Genomic DNA, 19,774 nt, shown 5'->3' on the forward strand with positions numbered 1-19,774 from the left:
CCCCTCTTCCCTTGCACAAAAGCACTATAAGCTAAAGCATTAGGTTTCCATCAAATACAAGGAATGGACAAAATTTTGAGGACAGAAAATTCTAGTGATTACTTCTTTTCACGACTTTTTTCTCCCCATCATGTCACACTCTGCTTTGTAGTTTTTGCTTCTCTTCAGTGTAATAGAGAAAACTAGAGAAAGTAATCTTCCCAGCACATGGTGTCCTTCCTTCTCAGCCCTAGCAAGTACCACCAGATCGGCCTTCTGAAACTGCAGGCAGCAAAACCTACCATCATCCCCGGCAGCCTCTGCACCGCTCTGGAGTACCCTTCCCTCCAAAAGCCTGCTGCCAGCTGCACTCTGGTGAGCTGGCAGCTGCTGGGAACGGGGGATTTGGGAAACATATTCCAGGGGACAGCTCAAACTTCACCCTCTCATGTACTTCCATGGCACTCCTCCCCACACCCCCTACACCTCCGTTTCTATTTGTACAACCACTTGAAAACACAGTTTGGGGGCTTGAGGAGGGTTCTTGCTGTTGTAGCTGACCTCGGTATGGAAGGTGGGCAACCAAGGGCCACAGCCTAGAGTACACTGCTTGCACGCCATTGGTAAGGGGCGATGCTGCCCCATCCACCCTGACCAAGTATGCAGAACCTAGCTGCATCTGCAGGAACTGCCTTTCAGATTTTTTTTTAAGTGGCTCCGTTAGCACAGTTTAGCTGCCAGCATCGATACAGTAGAGCTCTTCTGTGCTGCCCACAACATACTGAGGCCTGGCAGCCTCCCCAAAACACAGCTGTGTCCTCACTGGCCACAGCGCCCGCGAGCCGGAGCAGAGGTGGAGAAGCAGCAGCAGCTCCACCACGTGCTCCTCTCACATGGAATAGTGCCCCCTGCATCCATGTTCACCCCACTCCTGCCAGGGTTTACTCCAGTCTCATGGCAGATGCACCCAAGGTTCCCTGCAATGATTCCTTTCTTTTCCTAAGCTATTCAGCAATGTTTGCAGAACATAAATCAGGTAGGACATCTTGCCCAGGGACAAACATCAGCAATCCAGAGATTCAGAGATAGCAAAGCTAAAGGATGCTGTCACTACAGTACTTCAAGAGAGCACCAGTGTCTCTCCCCGCTCCCACCACACATCCAAAATGTGCAACGAAGTAAGCAAGCACTGTGCAGCCTGAACAGAGTGCCTACAGTTTATGCTATACTGCCTCATCTGTTCTTTGCACCAGCTGTTCCTGGAAGGAGGTGCCACTGAATTGTTTGTCTCTTCCTCTGATGCTCTGGAAGAAAGACAGAGGGCATTTTTTTAAAATCTCAGCTCTTTAGCGGAAGGAACAGGGCTGGATTGTTTTGTACTGGCACTTGCTACCTTCTCATCCCATGCTCTTCTTGCTGCGCAAGCATGGTACAAGACATTACATGCTGAAATAATATTTAGGTTTGCAGCTGGGCTCATTACTGCTGTAATTTAGAAGGTATAACCAGTCATCACTATTTCAAAATACATTCAATTTTCAATAAAGAGGCAATTTCCACAGTGAATGACCATGAATGAATGACAGTGTACCCAAGAAGAACGAACAAAGCTGCCAGTCTGTCAAGAATTTGCCTGATGTGTCATCCCAGTTTAATTAAGGGAAAAAAATTACTGTAAGAGACAGGAGAGCAAGTCAGCTCTCCTACAAAGGTGCCTCCTTTCCTTTGTGCATTAAAAATAATCTCCTTTTGTTTTGAATTCCTGATGCACAAGCGGTTTGTGGCAAATCATTCTCCAGAATGAAAGAGATGGCTGAAAAACAGGAGCCAAATTCATCCTTTATGCACTGGATAAAGTTGACTCTGGACGATTTCTGGGTCTTTCAAACCCACCTCAGTGTATCAGCTGAATATTTCCCACAGATTTTGTGCCCTGCAGGTGCTGAGCTGACCCCAACTACAGGCAACTCTCAGCTCTCTAGTGAGTGGCCACAGTGGCCACCCTTTGCTCCTTCTGCTGATCAGCCCTGCCCTTCCCACCCTTGCACTGCACCTCTGAAGGCACCCAGCAAGCTGTGCCCAGAGCGCGCCAGCCAACATCTCCTAGCCAAATCCAGTTTCTTCCACTTCTGCAGTTTTGGTGGAAGAGCAAGAAGCGTTCTCAGTCTTTGGCAAACTGCTTCAATCTGAATAAACTTTTCTATCAGGGCTCTAGTGTCTCAGCATGTCACGAGACGCAAGGCAGCTCCACGGACATTGCTTACATCAGCTAAGAACCTGTATGGTATGATGGCCAAAATAATCTGTTTTCACTGACTGAATGATCTGACTAATGGATAAACATACAATGAAAAGGTATTATGTTTAAATCCAAATATTTCTCTATAGTTCTGGAAATCTAGATACAGTAGCACCGTGTTCGCGTGGGAGAATGAGAAAGCTAACACTGCTTATGAAATAAAAGTTGTCCTGTCTAAAGTACTTGTTTTGTCAAAGATGAGTGAAGTCAGAAGAAACAATAAAAACAGAGCATTTTTCAAGAACATTGATTTCAGGGGGGTGGTCTTCTCCAGTTTAATAATCAAAGATACCACAACACATATAAATAAGCTGGGGACTGAGAGCTGTAGTTTTAACCTGGTAATGTTCCACAAGGCAAATATATCTAAGTGCATTTATCTCTTCTCAGAGCAGATATGTAAAAGCATTAGCCTCCATCATGCTGTTGTGCGTTATCAGGTCTACATGCAGGTCCAGAAAGACTATGTAGTACATGTATAAATATACATACCCGACTTGGGTACAGTCTCGATATGGCAGCACTGAAAATATGCTACAGAAGGATCTTCTGCTGCTGATAAGCACTATTCTAAAATATAAAAGAAAATAAAAGAAATCAAAGACTAAAATTTAAAAATCCCACCACAATAAGCAAAGCAAGAGATGTTACCGTTGAGGAATTCGTAATCATAAAACTTCCATCACGGATGATTTTTCCCTCCTCTTTTTTATCTCACAGGTAGGGTATCGCGCTACTGAGTCTTTACAGAAGTGCTGAAGCCTGTGCCATACATTACACAGCAAATGAGTAGTGCAGTCCCATCCCCTCTACAGACTTTCTAGGAAGACTATCTTGAATACGTTACTTGGAATCCAGGATAGATGTTTTTCTAGAGAAAGGAGTCCTAGTGAAAGGAGTCCACCCAGAGAGGGAAGGAGCCACCCTGGCAACTCACCACTATGGCTGAAACTAAACAGACAAATCCAGCAGCAAACCAGGTGACAGACACCAGCAACCACCTGTGAAGCACACCACAACTCTGTGGCTGACCTGGAGTCTGCATTTATCGGACAAGAATTTCCAGCGTGACCTTTCTCTGCTAAACCAAAGGACTCCTTTCATTTTCAGCTTTCTGTTCCTGAAATAGCCTGATTCATGGATGAAGTCAAAGTTTGCTATTATCATAAGCTTTCAGGTCCTTTCACTGCTTTCCAGGTTCCTCCTTGAGTCTTCTCCAGTTTTTCCCCATCACCCTTCTTGGTCTCTGGGCAGAATCACTGTCCTCGGGACTTGCACAGGTGGCAGATATACACGTCACATCTTTAAGTTTTACCTTTAAGATCAGTGTCTAGCCCTGATGACCCGCCATCCTCTGTGCTCAGAAATCACATCAGCCCTCTTGGTTATGATGTTGCGTTGACGCTCTGGTGTGACTGACCCCACAGCTCCTCACTCCTTCTCCTCCAGTGACATGTCTATCTCAGTCACTAATTGTCGCGGATGAATCCCTCCTGTAAGCATGGCTTGCCTTCATTCCTTACAGGCAGGAAGCTCAAAATTTGGCTACATGAAAGCACACATTATCTGCCTGCACAGAGCTTATCTCAGAATCCAGGCCACTCTTACAGCAAGAGCCTTTTATTTTTAACCAGTCTCCAAATCTCTGCATCATCTGCAAAGTCACTGTGTGGCATTAAACCAAATACTTTAGAGCAACCCATCTGTTATACAGCCACACTATTACCTTTAGCCATCAAGCTCTGACATAGCATTAAGCAACATCAAAACCACCTTGAGGTCAAGACCCACTTTCCATAAAACTGCATGGACTGCCAACACCTACGTTATTATAGTTTTGGGAGATGCAGATTGGCAAGAAGCCAAAAGAAGCTTGATCAAGATCAAATGCCAATAAATAACTGTTTATAAATATACCCTCTTTCCTTATTACCTTCAGGACACCGACAATTGTACAAATGTACAATGTACACTACGAAAACCCTTCTTCCCTCTAAAGTTGGCCAACAGGCTGCATCCCTTCAAATTCCTCTAAGACATGGTGATGGCAATTTGTGCCATCTTCTAATCTGATTAGTGTTAGAATTTACTGATCTTTTACCTTTTTAAAAATCTCCAGCCGTGGTCCAAATGCTAGGACCTACTGCTAGGTTGGTTCTCAGGGCTATTGTACTTCCTTGGTGTGCTCTCCAACATTGATTTTTCTGACATTGCTTGCCACAGATCCACCTGAATTTCTCATCTTTTGTCCTACGCTGGTCAAAGTTGGACAACAAACCCTAGCAAGCTGTTTTGCTCTTTACTGTCCAAAAAAACACCATATGCACCTATAAATCTCGTACCAGTTACACTGTTTTTAAAATACTATTTCCTTAAGGGACTTAAGCTTAGTCATCATTCTTGGAAAAGGTTTAGATCCCCAAGAGAGCTCCTGCATGCAATGCTTGGAAAAATGCAGAATGATCAATTTTCGTTCTCCTGGATCATTCTGTTACAGCAATCCTTTTTTTCTTCCTTAAAAGCATTTTAAAAGCAAAGTAGTATTTAACCTTTAATAAAGGAGGGCTTCTAATAATAAACATGCACACAGCATTAGGAAGTTCTCCTGCAGCAGATAAAGTATGATCTCATTGTTTGTCTGAATGCTATAGCACCCTTTGCCTACGGTAAGTATCTCAGATCCTAGAAGATGGTCTCATAGTGCAGCAGTACGTTACAGAGCACGGGGGAATCATTTTTCACATGTAAGAAAGGCAATCCGCAAGCAAAAAAACCTGGCATATGATTAATTTTGTGCTTGCCACTGCTTATTGCTGAATGGTTGCTACTCACAACAGCTTGCTTGTTCACTGGAAGCCTTGTTTGCTGATGTATGAAACTTGGCACAGATTTCGAGGCTGACATCAGAAAGCATCTTTGAATTCGGAGAACCATGGTACCCACTAAGCGCATGCCCCCCACTCCCTCTGGTTGCTTCTGGAAACACAGCTCTTTTACCAACGCCCTACACCTCCCTAAAAAACCACCCCAATTCTTAATATTGAAAGAAAAACAAACTGGTGCTTCCATGTTCACAAGCCAAGACAACAGTGGGAAGTTACCACAGAAATCTTGCTGTGTGTATCAGAAGAAAATCAGACCAGAAAGGAAATAAAAAGCACCAGCCCAGTCTCTAGGGTTTTTTTTCAGATTTCTTTCCCTTGGGACCCAAGTATTGCCTCTCCTTCCATAAACCAGGGGACCCTCTTTACATAAAGATCTCCCACGCAGAGCAGGACAGGAGCCACGGCCTCCACTGCCAGGATGCCACAAAACCTCATCTGCAGAGCTGCTGGAGGGGGCTGGTGCAAAACAGCCTTAGGAGCTTAGGAATGAAAGAGAAGCAGGGAGGGCAGCGGTCAGAAGGTCATCATGGAGGGATAAAATGTCATTTATTTTAGAGGTCTGACGATATGCATGGAAAACAAAAAAATTCTGAGGGCCTGCAATGGTTTGCTGGAGCAGAAAGTCCAGATACCTCTCACAAAGTATGCTTTGGAGAAGAAGGTGTGGTGGAAGCCCATTGCTCTTCAAGAAAATTGAATTGCTGTTTATGGGAGAAAAGGATTTCCCTGGATTTCAACTCTTCAACAAAGGGCGTCTATGATCCTGCGCAGCTCTGAATGAGCTATTTCCAACATCAGAAGCAGCTTGAGTCAGAGTGGGTTTACGTGCCCTGATTGCCATTGTGCCACCTAGACATGTTTAAAATTACTTCATGAAAAGGTTTTCACTCTCTAATTCTCACATTTCACCAAGAAGTTGTACTAATTACTATGGTTCAGAGCAACCATTATTTGGCAAGAGAGCTCTGACAATGCGCAACTGTCTGAGACTGTAAAAGCTAATCTTCCAATTTCTTTAACGAGGTGTATGCTATGAAACTACAAAAACTTACTGAGCACGTGGCTCTCAACAGAATCAGTAATTCGCTTGACTTGAAGAAGAAGAATGTTTGTTTTCTTTAGTGTCTGTCTAGGTTTGATTGTGTTGCACCAAAAAAGGCTGCGGTCAGGGAATATGATATACATCACATGTCCCATATACACGCGGAATACTGTAGCCTCTTTTCTCCTACCTGACTGGTGATGTTTGACTACCAGGGCTGTGCTGTCCTGCACGCAAAGGTGAACAGACAAAACCACGGATGCTGTCTGGGTAGCACCCATCATTCTGGAGTCTCCCAGGTTCAAGCTGAGGCTATTGGAAGGTGGTCGAGGGTAATTATGAACTGGGAGGACGCTGCGAATAGTCAGCCTCTTGGAGTGCGTGTGTGCGTTTCCACAATTAAAAGGGCAGCAAAAGAGACCTTTCACAGCCTATGGGTGGTGTTTGGCCTTGCCTTAGATCTGTATACTGCTAAAAAAATTGAGAAAGCAATGGCATGGGGGTAGCAGAGCAGCATTGTTTCACTGCTTTTCTATCTGCTATATAGGTTGACTCTAGAAACGTTCCTGTCCCATTCTCACCACGAATTGTTTGTTCAGCTGGCTCAGGTTGCTGTTTTGGTGGCCTGTTTCTGCCAGATAGGAAATCTTATGCTTCACGGTTTATGGAACCAATAAACCTGCTGAGTAAAGTGGGTGAAACCACATGCTGGTGGCACCCTGTGCTAATTTTATGTTAGGGTTGACTTGTCTTTGTCTTTTAACGGGAAAATTTGTTTTGTGCTGTTTTACAAGCCTGCTTGGATAATAAAGCCTAGGAAACTTAATTTTCCAGCTCCTTTAATAAGCCACGTCCTACAAATCCGAAGAAACCGGTTTAACCAGTGCACAGAACCATCGACAGGAAGCTTTACAAGGACTGGCTGATAAGCTGCGGTCTGTTTTTTCTCTGGGCTGAGATAGCTGAACTCTTACTTTAACCACAGCCGGTCCTGCCTTGCCACTGGACGGCCAAAGGCTGGACTCAGAGCATTGCTGCTCAGCGTGTGCCACCCCCGGGGCTGAGAGGGGAAGGGCTCGCAGTGCCGCAGGACAAGGACACCTCACTTCACAAGTTGAGAGCCACAAATAAAGGCGGGTACCAGAGAAAGGAGCCCCGAGCTATCATCCACACCGCAGTTTTCTTTGCTGTGACGCTCACAGTCACACACCACTGAAACAATTACCGAAAGCTGAAATTACCTATTTAAAGCCCAGCTATTAATTCACCACTCAAAAACACATTCTCTGTAGATGTTTTCAAAGATGGGTTCCTCAAGTTAAGCAGAAGGCTGACGTTCTGTGACAGAAGGGTCAGGGGTTTTGGAGAGAGCTCAGGGAGCCCGACTCCAGCCTGGCTCAGTGCCTGTGTCCTGCACAACCCGGCATGAGCCACATGGGATGAGGTCCTGGGCACAGAAAGGAGCCCCAGGAAGGTTTTCTATGCATTGCAATACCCGTGCTCCTCCATGTCACAGGGAACCAGGGAGGACACCTGCTTTAAAGGTCTTAAGGTACTCAGAAACACTATTATTTTAGGATGAGCACATAAAGCAGATCCACCTGACTTTCCCGAGGTCCTTTTAATCCAGAATGCCTATTCACTTCAGTGACTGCAAAAACACCCAGACCCCTTGAAAAACCAGGGTATGTGCTCAGATTACTTACTGCTAGACTTAGCCAGCCTTAGGGGTGACACGAACTGTTGACTTTGCATTTTATTTTTAGCTAATATCGCTGTGGCTCTTTGTCCATAGGATGAAAAGCATTTCCAAAACTCTGTATCTTATTCTTATTGTCTCTGTATTCTAGATAAAGAGATCTCTATTATGATAATGGAAATATTCTGGAAAACCATGTCTGCTGATAAAGATAAGAAGCCAGTTGAATAGCAGAAGCTTACTCACTGTTTTCTTAGCGAGAAAAATATTCAGTTATATTATCAGATGTAATGACTGATCTATGAATTAAGATAAAATGCTGCATATATCCTACAAATACTTCTTTGAAGAACAAAAGAGTTTACAAATCAAATATTTATTTCCTTTTTCACAGGTAATGTTACTATCAAGTTTATGCATGTATTTTATGCACAGATCTCAGAAATTACTCTGTGGAATTTGCATAATACCTTATGAATAAGTATTTTTTGCTGTAAGAAATTCCCAGAGCATACATCTATTTATGCACAAAACAGACTAAAATTAGAGGGCTGCTTTTCAGCGCTTGATTCCACATGTATTTGTTGTAAAGACAATAATCAGCTGCTAGTCAGACAATAGGCAAGTCAACAGTTCTGCATGCAGCTGTTTGCTACAAAAGCTGTTTCTAAAAAGCCGTTGTCTCTCAGAGCCACCTTCTGCAATATTTATGTTGATTACTACCTTTCACTGCATTTAATTGTACGTGTGAGATTAATGCCAGGAAAATTTTGCTTGAGCCAAGTAACACCTACCAGAATTCAATTCATAAAACCTGTGGTTCAATGCAATGTCAGAAATTCTATTGATCTGGTCCCATGGTTGATGGAAACCACAGGATACGTGCACAAATCGGTCCACAGGGACACACGTGGTTCTCACCCACGGCAGTTGTATGAGAACAGGCATGGGCAAGGGTCAACTCTCAGTGGGACGGTTTAGTCTATATGCAACCTGTTCAGGTAGTCCTATTTCAAACCTATTCAGGTTTGGAAATAACATCATGGGGAAATTGTCTTGGGAAAAAAACCCAGAGAGGGCAGGTGTCTTTTTCATAAGCAGGCAGGAGCTAGTTTCACTTCTGAGCTGGATGATACTGCAATGAAGAACCTATTCTGCTGATGGGAACACGACGACAGCACCGTGCCTTTGCAGTAAGGGAAGGCCCATCCGACCTCTGCTGTACAGGTGCCATCGGTGCCTGTGGCTGCCCTCTGGGCAGTGTGCATCCCAGCTCGGGGTGTGCGCCCCTCACACACCGCCGAGAGCCCCTCTGCCTGCCTCTGCCCTGAAAACAAGCATCCCACTCCTCACCTTGCCACAGCCACCCCCAGCTGCGCCTTTACCAACCAGCACTTTGTGCCCACTAACAGACGTTGAAATCGCATTCAGACGTTGCTAAACTTGTTTCCAGGCAGGTTCTGCCATCTGCCCCTCTCACACTTAGCGCCTGGCACTACCCTCGACGAAAACGCAACCCGATTATGCCTAGTTTACTCCGACAGCACCACGGATTTCCCTTTTACGCAGGTTATTTGTATTAAGGAGACTCAGACTCAGGTCTTAAAAATCTACGGGCTAGCACTTCCATTGACTCGTACTTCACTCGAGGAAGGAGCGTGCAGTGCAGCCCGCACCTTCACAGACTATTTTAAAGGCCATGACTATGTATGTGGTAAGTGGCAATGGCATGCTGTGTTCTTGCATGGTGATGCTGACCCTGCCCCTTCCCTCACGCCCCACGGATTGCCTTTGCAGAAGCAGCCTTTGGATGCACAGTACCTGCCGTTTCTGGTATCGTGTTGCCGCATGTTCTTGATAAAATGAACCTTCTTAAAGTTCTTTGGTCTGGGTGATCCTGAGAGTGTCCGACATCTGAAAAATAAATCAGTTGCGGGGTGGGGGGAGAAAAAAAAAAATAAAAGTACTCAGTTCCCTGCTGTATGGCCAAGAAGTCTACACAAAGGCAGGAAGGAAAGACAAGACAAATGATTCAAGTCACCCTGTGTTAGGAATCAGCAAGAACAATAAAGACAATAAGTCTGGAAATGCGACAGCTCAAATAAAAAAAAATATTTAAAATAATAAGAAGAAAAGGCACCACCACCCCTCCCTTCATGCAAAAAAACACATCATAAAAAAATCTCAGCAAAATAAAACTTCCTGTAATCTACCGTGACAGCTTAGCCCAAGCTTTCAGAGGAAAAAAAAAAAACATTAAACTAAAACAAAACCTGGTAAATATGTGATTTCCCCCCTCACACCAACACCCACACTTTTATATCCTCCTCAGCTATTGAAAAGGAGCTATTGGGGAAAGTTCTTTTTTGTTTTAATTTTAGAAAGATTTAAAATCTCTCATTTGCAAGGATAATTCCTACTTGCTTTCAACTCTAAATATTACTTTTCATGTTCCCGACAGCATACAAAACAACCGAAAATAAAATAAATTACCTCAGGAAAAAAAAAATTAAATCATTCTTCAAAACATTAATTCTTAAATCTATTTTATATCTGAACGCACTTTTTAAATTGCGGTTAGAGAAAGAAATTGCCAGAGGGAGGAGAGATGAGACAAACAGCAACATCCCCGCCCTTCCAGCCTTGCTCTTTTTAATCAGCTGAAACCACAACCCCTGTGAAAGCTTTCTCTGTTTCATCTCAGTGCTGTTCTCCTGCAAGGCACGGCGCGCAGGCACCGCAGAGAACCCCTGCGCTCGCTGCGTGGCCAGGGCTGCTGGACCACAGATGCTGCATCCTCTGTGGGAGCTCTAAGGGATAAGCATCCTCTGCCGGCGCACACAGGATCAGCACAGTCCCTCTGTGCTGAGCCTCCATAACTTATTTTCCCCATCCTTTCTTATCCATAGGCAGAGTTCAGCAGCTTCCCAAACCCAAGAGGTCCTTCTTTTTGGACTGAAACCACAGACCACTGGTCCCAAGCCACCAGAGACTGCCTGTACCCAAATGCCACCACCCTGCAGGGGCACACCGCGGAGCAGGGGGGAACCCCATCACTTTGCCATTTCTGCCTACTCCTGTTTGTAAAATCCTCGAGATTCTCTCACCCCGTGGTTGCAATTAGCCTTGTTAGCTTCTTCACGGGAAAATACCACCAAGAGAGAGGTTCTACCAATAACTGTGCAAATCAGCAAGTAAAAATACTGCCTCGCAAACTATACTTTGTTTATATCTTTTGCCAATTATACGTTTGAATCATTTATAAGAACGCCTCATAACCTGCCAGTAAGCGTTCAAGAATAAGCTTGGTAAAAATAATCAAGCCTTGGTAATAGGCCAGTTGGTACAGCCTCTGCTATTAAGTCTTTGCTTCGAGGTGGGGAGAGACAGCCGATCTGCACGTGGATAAACAAGGCTATAGGCTAAATATCAATATAAACCAGCTGAATTATAGGTCCCAAGATAAAGAGACGCCCAAAATTAAGCTGCTGCCTTGCTGAACAGCTGACCTGGAAGCATACCGCACACCGGTCAGATTACCGAGAAGCTCCTTTCTGAACTGTTAAGCAGTTGCTCCATTTTCCATCACCCCAGAGGATTGCCTAGTGACTAATTACCGCGGTCCCCAGAGAAGCTGTGGTCTCCTGGACGCAGAAATAAAACCACACTGAAGCTGACAATATAAAAAGGATGGGGGCAGATTTATTAGTGAGGTAGCAGTCACAAACCTACCAGCCAACGCAGAAAGACAGTAACACTGGTTACCAAAATAAGACTGCTTGTGCTGAGAGAATAAATTATGAAAATCCATAAAAAATGAGAATACTACAAATACTAGCCTTCAAACGCTTACTTCTTTAAGCCAGATGTACTTACTTTATAAAGGTACTATGTCAGAGGCTAGTCATTCCTGTTAGTGACAACTAAACTGCTCTATTAATCAAATCTGACTTTTTATTTCCTGAGATTTTATTTAAATACTGACTTTTTTATTTAAGAACCTAAAGCCAGGGAACGTGTAGTTCATGTCACCTACCACCTTGCAGTGGTGCGTGAGGTTTCACTCTACCCACTGTGAAGAACATCTTAAGGTGAACACCCAGCTACTTTCCAACAGGCGCAGGGACAGCAAGTCTGTCCGTGCACATGCCGTACAGACAAGTAACCAGAGAGAGAGTAAATAAAATGACCTCCGCAGTGGGGCATTTTCCTCGATGTCCTCCAGAGTCTCCAGAGAAGATCGCTGAGAGATCAGACGACGTCTGCAGAGAAAACAGAACACAAAAGATCACCGGGGGTTAGAAGGCACAAGAAAGTCCTCAGAGATGTTATTTAGTAAAGCTCACGAAGTGCCTTTCACTAACTGAGCTGTAACTTTGGATATTACTCCATTTTGTCCTGTTCTGCTTATTTTACTAAGTCAATTTGATCCCAACCAGAAGCAAAGCATACTCGGTACAAGATTCTATAGCAAAGCACAAGCTGAAACTTCCCAACAGCTCCTCCTTGGTTTGTGCTTTCAGGTTTTCCTTCCTTCAAGGGTTTAACACTCACCTAACACCAGCCCCACATCTGCTGTGGTGGCGCTTGCGATGCTACAAGTAGAGTTCTTTGCTAAAATAATGCAGACGTAGATCTACAGAGACTGCCCGTCTTTCACACTGCTGCAGGGGACACTTCTCTCTGCCCCTTGCCCTTTTCATCAAATAAATGCCACTCGTTTCTCAGTGATGTCCATCTCATCAGTCCTCTGAGGAGTGACTGAAGAGAGATGAAGGATGACGGAGACAGCAGCCCCAGGTACAAACCAGCAGTTTAAAAGGGAGCTCAGCCCAGATGAGTTTACTCCTGTTTTAAACCTGTTTTCTACGGTTGAGTCGGATCCCTCCTCCACCTTCAGTGAAATAAAGTAAGGAAACTTTAGCATTTCAAGTTTTCTGATTGTCCTAGTGAGCAGGGAAGAACCCCCAGCACGGGCTTGGTTTTCGCAGCAGCTGCTGCTGCACAACCTCCAAACACCCCAATGGCAGCACAAAACCAGGAGCTGCACCCAGCCCTCCAAAAAGCACTGTAAATACAAAAGATAAGTATATAAGAAAGATACAGCCCACCCACAGGCACATAATGAAAAACTAAGCTGGCAATCATCAGAACGACCCCGTCGGTGGGTGTTTAGCAGCTGCGACAGCCAGTTGAGCGAAGGTGCTGTGCCACAGCACGCGGCTAGCCCGGGGAATGTCAGCACCCATTGCTCCTTGGGGCTGTTGCTGACGTCTATGGTCTGAACTTAAATGATAAAAGTCCGCATAGACTACCACTATTTTTTCCCCAATTACCTTAATATCCTTCCCACTGAGCCGCCTTACCCCCTTGATCTGCAAGTAAAGAGTTTACAGAATCTCGGTATGTTATGAGCACCCCCCCGCGCTTGGAAGGGTGCTCATTAATTTATTCCTGGGCTGTATTTTCACAATAAATTGTTTCCTCTGATGCCAGCGTAAGCAGTTTCTAATCCTTCTTGCAATTTGCTAGCCCCTCCAGTTGTGCTGCTACAACTGTTCCTGCAGCCGCGCTGCAAATCTGATTACCAAAATGTTTTTCAGTTCAAAACAATCCTGAGGTTCAGTGATTCAGTTCACTACTAGTCCAAACACCAGATTTCTATCGCTAACCCCCAGACAACACATTTCAGGACAGTTTGAATACGTACGCGGCTTTTCGTGTAGTTAGAAAATCATAAAAAAAACCTCAAACAATTTATAGAGCAACTAAGTGAGAAGCGTAATCCTCTTAGGAAAATATGTAAACCTAAATCCCCTCAGGCTTTGTCTAAACTAGAATTTAAGAAGATCTGGTACGAGATAGGATACACCTTTAAAACGCTAAGAAAAAATAAAGAAGTCTGCGTTTTAGGGTGTGCTGAACTTGCTGGCGCGGCCAAGGAAGAAGAGACCAAATATCTGCCTTCTGCGCCCATGGGCGCTCCCTCAGCTCCATCCACAGTCAGAGGACACAGACATGTTCTCAGAGGGAGAAATCCAGATCAGGAGGAGCTCCCCCTCCATTTTGAGTTACGTTGGTCCATAAGCAAAAGTTGGAAGTTTCAACTACAAGCACCACCGATATAGCAGATGACAGCTGCTGCTTTTTAATACCTCTTTATGTGTCATTAGCTTAATAACACACTTAAATGATGGTACCCTCCCATCTTGTGGTGTTACAACACCAAAAGCATATTTCGCGTGTTGTTAGTCCAAGAGAGCAAAACAACAGTACAATCTTGACACCTTCTTCGTATTAAATTTATCAAACTAGTAACACAGGATTTCCCCTAGATGCCTGTTAGATGCCGTAAGGTGCTTGTACAACACTCAATGCACATTTGAGCCACCACCGCAACCTCCCCCAAGCCTCTCCTTGGCTGAAGTTACCCACCACCCTACACCTCATTGCCAATGGCTTGGCAGAGATGGGTCTGAAGATTGCACGTCCTACGTTTCCATCTGTTATTAAGGCAGATGCATTGGCTGGCAGAACTACACGCATGTACACTTCATCAGCTCCAGGGCAGCTTTAAACACTGGCCATCCAGTTGCCAGCAGACTGTTCAAATTCCTCTGGCATCCCCTTGCTGGTCGCAGCTTCTTAAACCCAGCGCCAGGGATGCTGCCTCCTGGTTTTTTCTTGCTAACCTCGAATGCAACGCAGGCTGGATGGGAATCGCTGCCACCCCTCTTGGCACAAAAGATTTCACACTGATTTTTGCTGGCAGTGATTTTGCACTGTTTTGGGAACCTAACACAGCAAGTGAGTCTTCACAAAGAAGCAGGGGGGGAAGCTCTTTGCTCACCCAAGCTTGGGAGAGGTGCACTGATACCTGAGCTCCCTCTCAACTGGTGCGAATATAAGCGTGACTCTGGATAAATTCATCAAGGAAGGAAGCAAGCAGACGAAACCCCTCCCCTAAATCACCAGCAATGAAGAAGCACGGGTCACTCAGAAGCCTCCAGTGATATAAATGGGGGCTGCCCAGCCCAATCCCTCCCTCTGTGCTGGCATCAGCAGCAGTGAGAGCGAGGACACCCAGACTCCAGCACCCGACCCCGCTGAGAACTGCCACATCTTTCACCTCTCCCCAAAATCATTGGGTTTAACTGGTTCAGCTCCCTGCACAATCACAGGAGCACCGGTGAGGTGGATTTGCAACAACTCTGCTGAAATCAGTTCAAGCTGCCCGGGAATCGCACCTTCTCTTCACTGAAGAAGCTCAGCCGCAATGAAGTATGTGCAATTATTCCACTTTATCTTAAATCTTTATTTCGAGGCCTAATTAAGATGACCTAAATACCAATATTTATAAGCTTTCCACAGCTGGATATTATACCAGAAATGGCAACTAATGAACCCACCCGCTGTGAACCAAGTCACATCCTGTGCCACACACATAGGAAAAAAAACAATTTTGGAAAAGCAAAGCTTTTGAAAGGGTGTTCCAGGGAATACAAGCAAAACCAGTTTTTCATTGTCTTCATTAAAAATTAATCACCTCAACTGGTGTTTAATATTTAAACTAATTTATCATCTTTCTTTCTGCAGGCAAGCAGTCAGGGCTTGTCTATACAACTTCTAAAAGGCCTATTTTTCAAAAATTGATTAATGTGCTATAGCGGCTGGTTGAAGACACTTGCACTGAAATAACCCAAACTGTTTTATATCACACATCACCATCATTCTGGTGTAAAGCTGTGTTGATACCTATTTCATATTAAAAAATGTCCTGTTTCAGTAATAATTAGGGGAAAATCCTTCTATTGTTAACAAAGAGTACCTATACTCAGACTAAAACAAAATAGCACTGTCTGACTCATACAGGATTCAGGCTTTGGGATAAGTCTTTAGGCCGACACATTTTCAATATAAAATGCTTTAAAACTTGTGCAGAGTAAATGTCAGCCAGCTCACACACTAAAATACAATTGCCCTTAATAACAAAATTAAAGATATTTCAGTAAAAATGTTAATTTCTCCTACTTCACGGAAAGCCTTAAAAGAATTACTCCTAGTTTAACTACCACATCCTAAGTATGCCAGACTCACCCCTCTCTCCCCACACACCCATGGACACAGAAGAAAGCAGTTTAGCTCTGGAAAGATGATGACCTCCTAGTTCTAATGATCAGCCCCTGCAGGACACAGTCTCATGCAACTTATGGATTTTTTGTTTGTTTTAAAATCATGAGATACCACTTTCCCTTAAACACCTACCTAAAATTCTTTTTTCCTGTTTCCTCCCTGTTCTCTGTGCAATTGTTACATGAGCCCAGAAATAACCAACACCCTACAATCAAATTCCAAACCCTGTCCAAAGAAAGAGGCTAAAGAGATATTTGATGCTGTGGTATTTTAAATGGCCATTCTTTAAGACATTCATGACCCTGTTTGCATTCTGGATTTATCTTTGACCAGCTGTCTGAATCTCTGTGGAAGTTTCTTAAAACATAAAATGTTGTTTCCATTTCTCCTCTCCAAAGTCACGTTAATATGTGGTTCAGCTGCAAAAATGAAATAAAATGCAAGCAGACAAATAAAATAAAGCAGCCTGTAACCAAAACAGCAAATAACCGAAGTTAAGTCAACTGCAAAAAGATTCACTGTAACCAACCCATCAATCAGTGGAAAGTTATCTTCACTGTCAATTGCTGCAGGATACTCAGCTCAATTATGTTAAACATACAAAATCTTAAGCCCTATAGACAGGAGGCGATTAAAAAAACAGAGCTGCAATCAGAACACTGGATAAATTCATCCAGGAAGGAAGGAAGGAAGACGATGATAATCCAAGAGATAAGGAAAAATAAATCCATGTGTAATTACTTTCTAGCACAGCTACAAAACCAGGAAGAAAAAGCTGCATTTTTAATACGCCTAATTTTTGTGAAAGTTGTGGGTGTAGATCCCCCCTGCTTCTGTTAAGACTACAAACCTACAATGCTGAAGCCAGTAGCGCAGGTGCCACTGGCTCCCAGAAGGAAAAGCATCCCTCAGGACAAGCTTCACATTGCCTGGGACAACTAAACCCTTCAGAGATGCAGTGATGATAGGACTCACGAGTGCTAACCATCTGAACATCTGCCGACTGGATTAACACTGATGGGAGAACTTGGGCGAGCAAAGACGTTTCAGCAGCTAAAGACTGTTGGTAGTCTGCATGCCCGCTGGGTCACCTTCTCCCTTCAGGTGGCCAGGAAAAATGAATGTGCATGAACAAGAACATATCATTCTCTGGAGATATTCAAAACCCACCTGGCTGCATTCCTGTCCAATCTGCTCTAGGTGACCCTGCTCTGGCAGGGGGGTTGGACTAGATGATCTCCGAAGGTCCCTTCCAACCCTTACGATTCTGTGATTCTGTGAAGAGCCACGGGGCAGAAACATCAGGGCTATCACCTTCTAGTCACAACTGTGTTTCTAATACCGTGGGGCTTAGAAGCATCAGAAAAGCACCAAATTGCCTGGCACTTGGAAAAGTGCTTACTGCAGGGGGGTTGGACTAGATGACCTTTAAAGGTCCTTTCCAACCCAACACATTATATGATTCTATGAAAATGTTGAATTCCTTATTTTCACTGTGCCTTCTTCACAAAAGATGTATCCTATGCGCAGTAAGACTACCCTAGACATGTACACAAGGGGAATGGAAGGAAAGCCATTATAAAACTTGCAGCAATGGGGAATGAGATCTGAAATCTCATTCAGGGATCCCTGCGTAATGTACAGGGATACCTGTAAGGATATCCCAGGGCCTGCCTGGAGCTGTAAGTGGAGTGTTTACCTCTGCCATCCATCCACCCTTCTGAAAGGTGCCAGGTCTGGATGCAAAGAGGAGCTCTTGCCCAAAAGCCAACCTACTGCTGCCCAAAAGCCAACCTAGTCCTTTGCAAACACTCCCTGGGGAGTTACCAAAACATGCTCCAGACAAGCAGCTCCCATAGGTCAAACCAGGCAGAGCATCGCCTTGATCCGACCTCTACGGGAAGAGCAACCCTAGGGCTGTTTTTTCACTGTGCTTCATATTGTTCCCTCCACCACCAAAATGGCTTGAACAGTACAAGGGAAACAAGGAGAGTATTCAACAAGATCTAAGATCAGGCTTCTAAGTGCTAGAATGGAAACAGAAAGATTAAAAGTAAATGTATATATTATATATTACAAATAAATACATATAAGTGTGTATGTATATATTTGTAATATATAATATATACATTATCTATTTATATTTTCTCTCTGATTCCCTGTCAGCCTGCCTGCTGAATACCTCTGCCCAAGCTCCCAGGCTAAGCTGCTGTCAATTAATACAGTCGTCTGAAATATTATACAAGACATCAGCTGTGTACGAATTCCCATTCACTTCCTGACCCCTGACGCCATGACCCAGCACGAACCCAGATGAAAGACCTGCTAATGAGTCACCTCTCGCCTCCCCTCTGAAATTTTTACAGGCATTCCTATGTCCCAGCTCATTTTCTTCCTATCTTTTGCCAATACCACAGGAAGAAAAACACAGGAAAAACAAACCCTGAGACTATTAAAAATTATTAAGGGAAACAGAGTTTCCAGGAGCTACCCAAATTGATATAAAGCAGTATTCAATTGTGTGCTATCACAATTACACAGCAGAGCCGTTGTCTGCAAAGAACACCAAACTCCATTTAGGACTTCTAAGTGTATTGGCCAGGCTGTCCACAACGGGAGTTAAAAGCATCTGGCGCAGACTAAAAATGGGTTATTTTGTTAATTCAGCGGCCCAGCCCAAACACACACAGAATATAGCAAGAGGCCTCCATTTAGCTGTCACCTACACGCAGGCAGGATACAAACACGGTTCGAGACCACAGTCTTCTGCAGAGGGCTGTGGGGGAAAGTCTCCCTTCTCAGAAATCCTGAGCTCGCAGGACCCCCAACAACCTGCTCCTCTTGGGATACGTACTGCAAGGAGAGAGAGACCTTCAAACCTTAGGCTAGCGATCATTAGGAGGATGCTGCCATGCCAAATGCCTCCTCGGCCTCCATCAACTTTTCAGCTTAAGCAGGAAGATGGGCAGAAAAGAAGGGGAAAAGGGGAAAGCTATGACATGAACTTGCCTCCATGCCATATTCCTCCCAAACCAGATGTCCCCCTGCACTGAGTATCTCCTATTGCCATCCAAATCCTTCTCCAAGCCTCATCCTCCCACGATACACCCAAGACAGAAGTTCTGAAATACACGGCACTCAAACTGCTGCCTGCTGACCTGTCTGCACGTAACATCTCAGCATAAAAAATAAATACGTTACCATCCCAGAGGTAGGATTTTGTGTGTGTGTGCGTGTGTGTGCGTGTGCGCAAACCATACTCATGTCAAATAAAGAGTACAAAAAGAAAGAAGAAAGAAAGAATGAAGGAAATCAACATGACAATACTGAAGTATCCTGCTGACCGTTCATGGTGCGGCAATGCAACATAACGTTCTGTTCACAAATTATTATGTAGCTTTACATACATGTTGCTTCAAATGGCCCATAAAATTCTAGCATGGCATTGTCCCGATGTCCCAGAGGGATCACCTGGGTTTGGTTATATCAAATATAAAATCAGGAGTACCAGCACTGCGAAGAGACAGGGGACTTAACGCTAGAACTGCTGAGAAGCAAGCTGTTTACTGACAAAGCATTTGTATAGTGTGAATGTGTATATACATGTGTGCAGAAAAACAGAAGGTATGGTAGAAGTGGTTTTGGGGTTTTTTTTTAGCGTCTTGCACAATTCAACTTGATGTATTAATTATTAGTCTTGCTAGAAGGCATCATTCTGGGAGGAAATGCATTCATCA

General features: G+C 44.2%; 1 protein-coding gene across 2 annotated transcripts in view; it reads right to left on the bottom strand.

Annotated features, from left to right (window-relative positions):
- The window catches only part of CABLES1 (Cdk5 and Abl enzyme substrate 1), a 76,784-nt gene that overhangs the window by 27,733 nt on the left and 29,277 nt on the right, over positions 1–19,774 (bottom strand). The window contains exons 2-4 of one of the 2 annotated variants that reach the window (XM_054190755.1): positions 12,095–12,166; positions 9,726–9,818; positions 2,771–2,848 (exon numbers count right to left, since the gene is read on the bottom strand). In XM_054190755.1, the coding sequence (XP_054046730.1) occupies positions 2,771–2,848; positions 9,726–9,818; positions 12,095–12,166 (243 nt within the window). The remainder of the gene's footprint in view (positions 1–2,770; positions 2,849–9,725; positions 9,819–12,094; positions 12,167–19,774) is intronic. The other variant, XM_054190756.1, reaches the window with a different exon arrangement.

Source organism: Rissa tridactyla, chromosome 2, assembly GCF_028500815.1.
Source record: "Rissa tridactyla isolate bRisTri1 chromosome 2, bRisTri1.patW.cur.20221130, whole genome shotgun sequence".
NCBI lineage: Eukaryota > Metazoa > Chordata > Aves > Charadriiformes > Laridae > Rissa > Rissa tridactyla.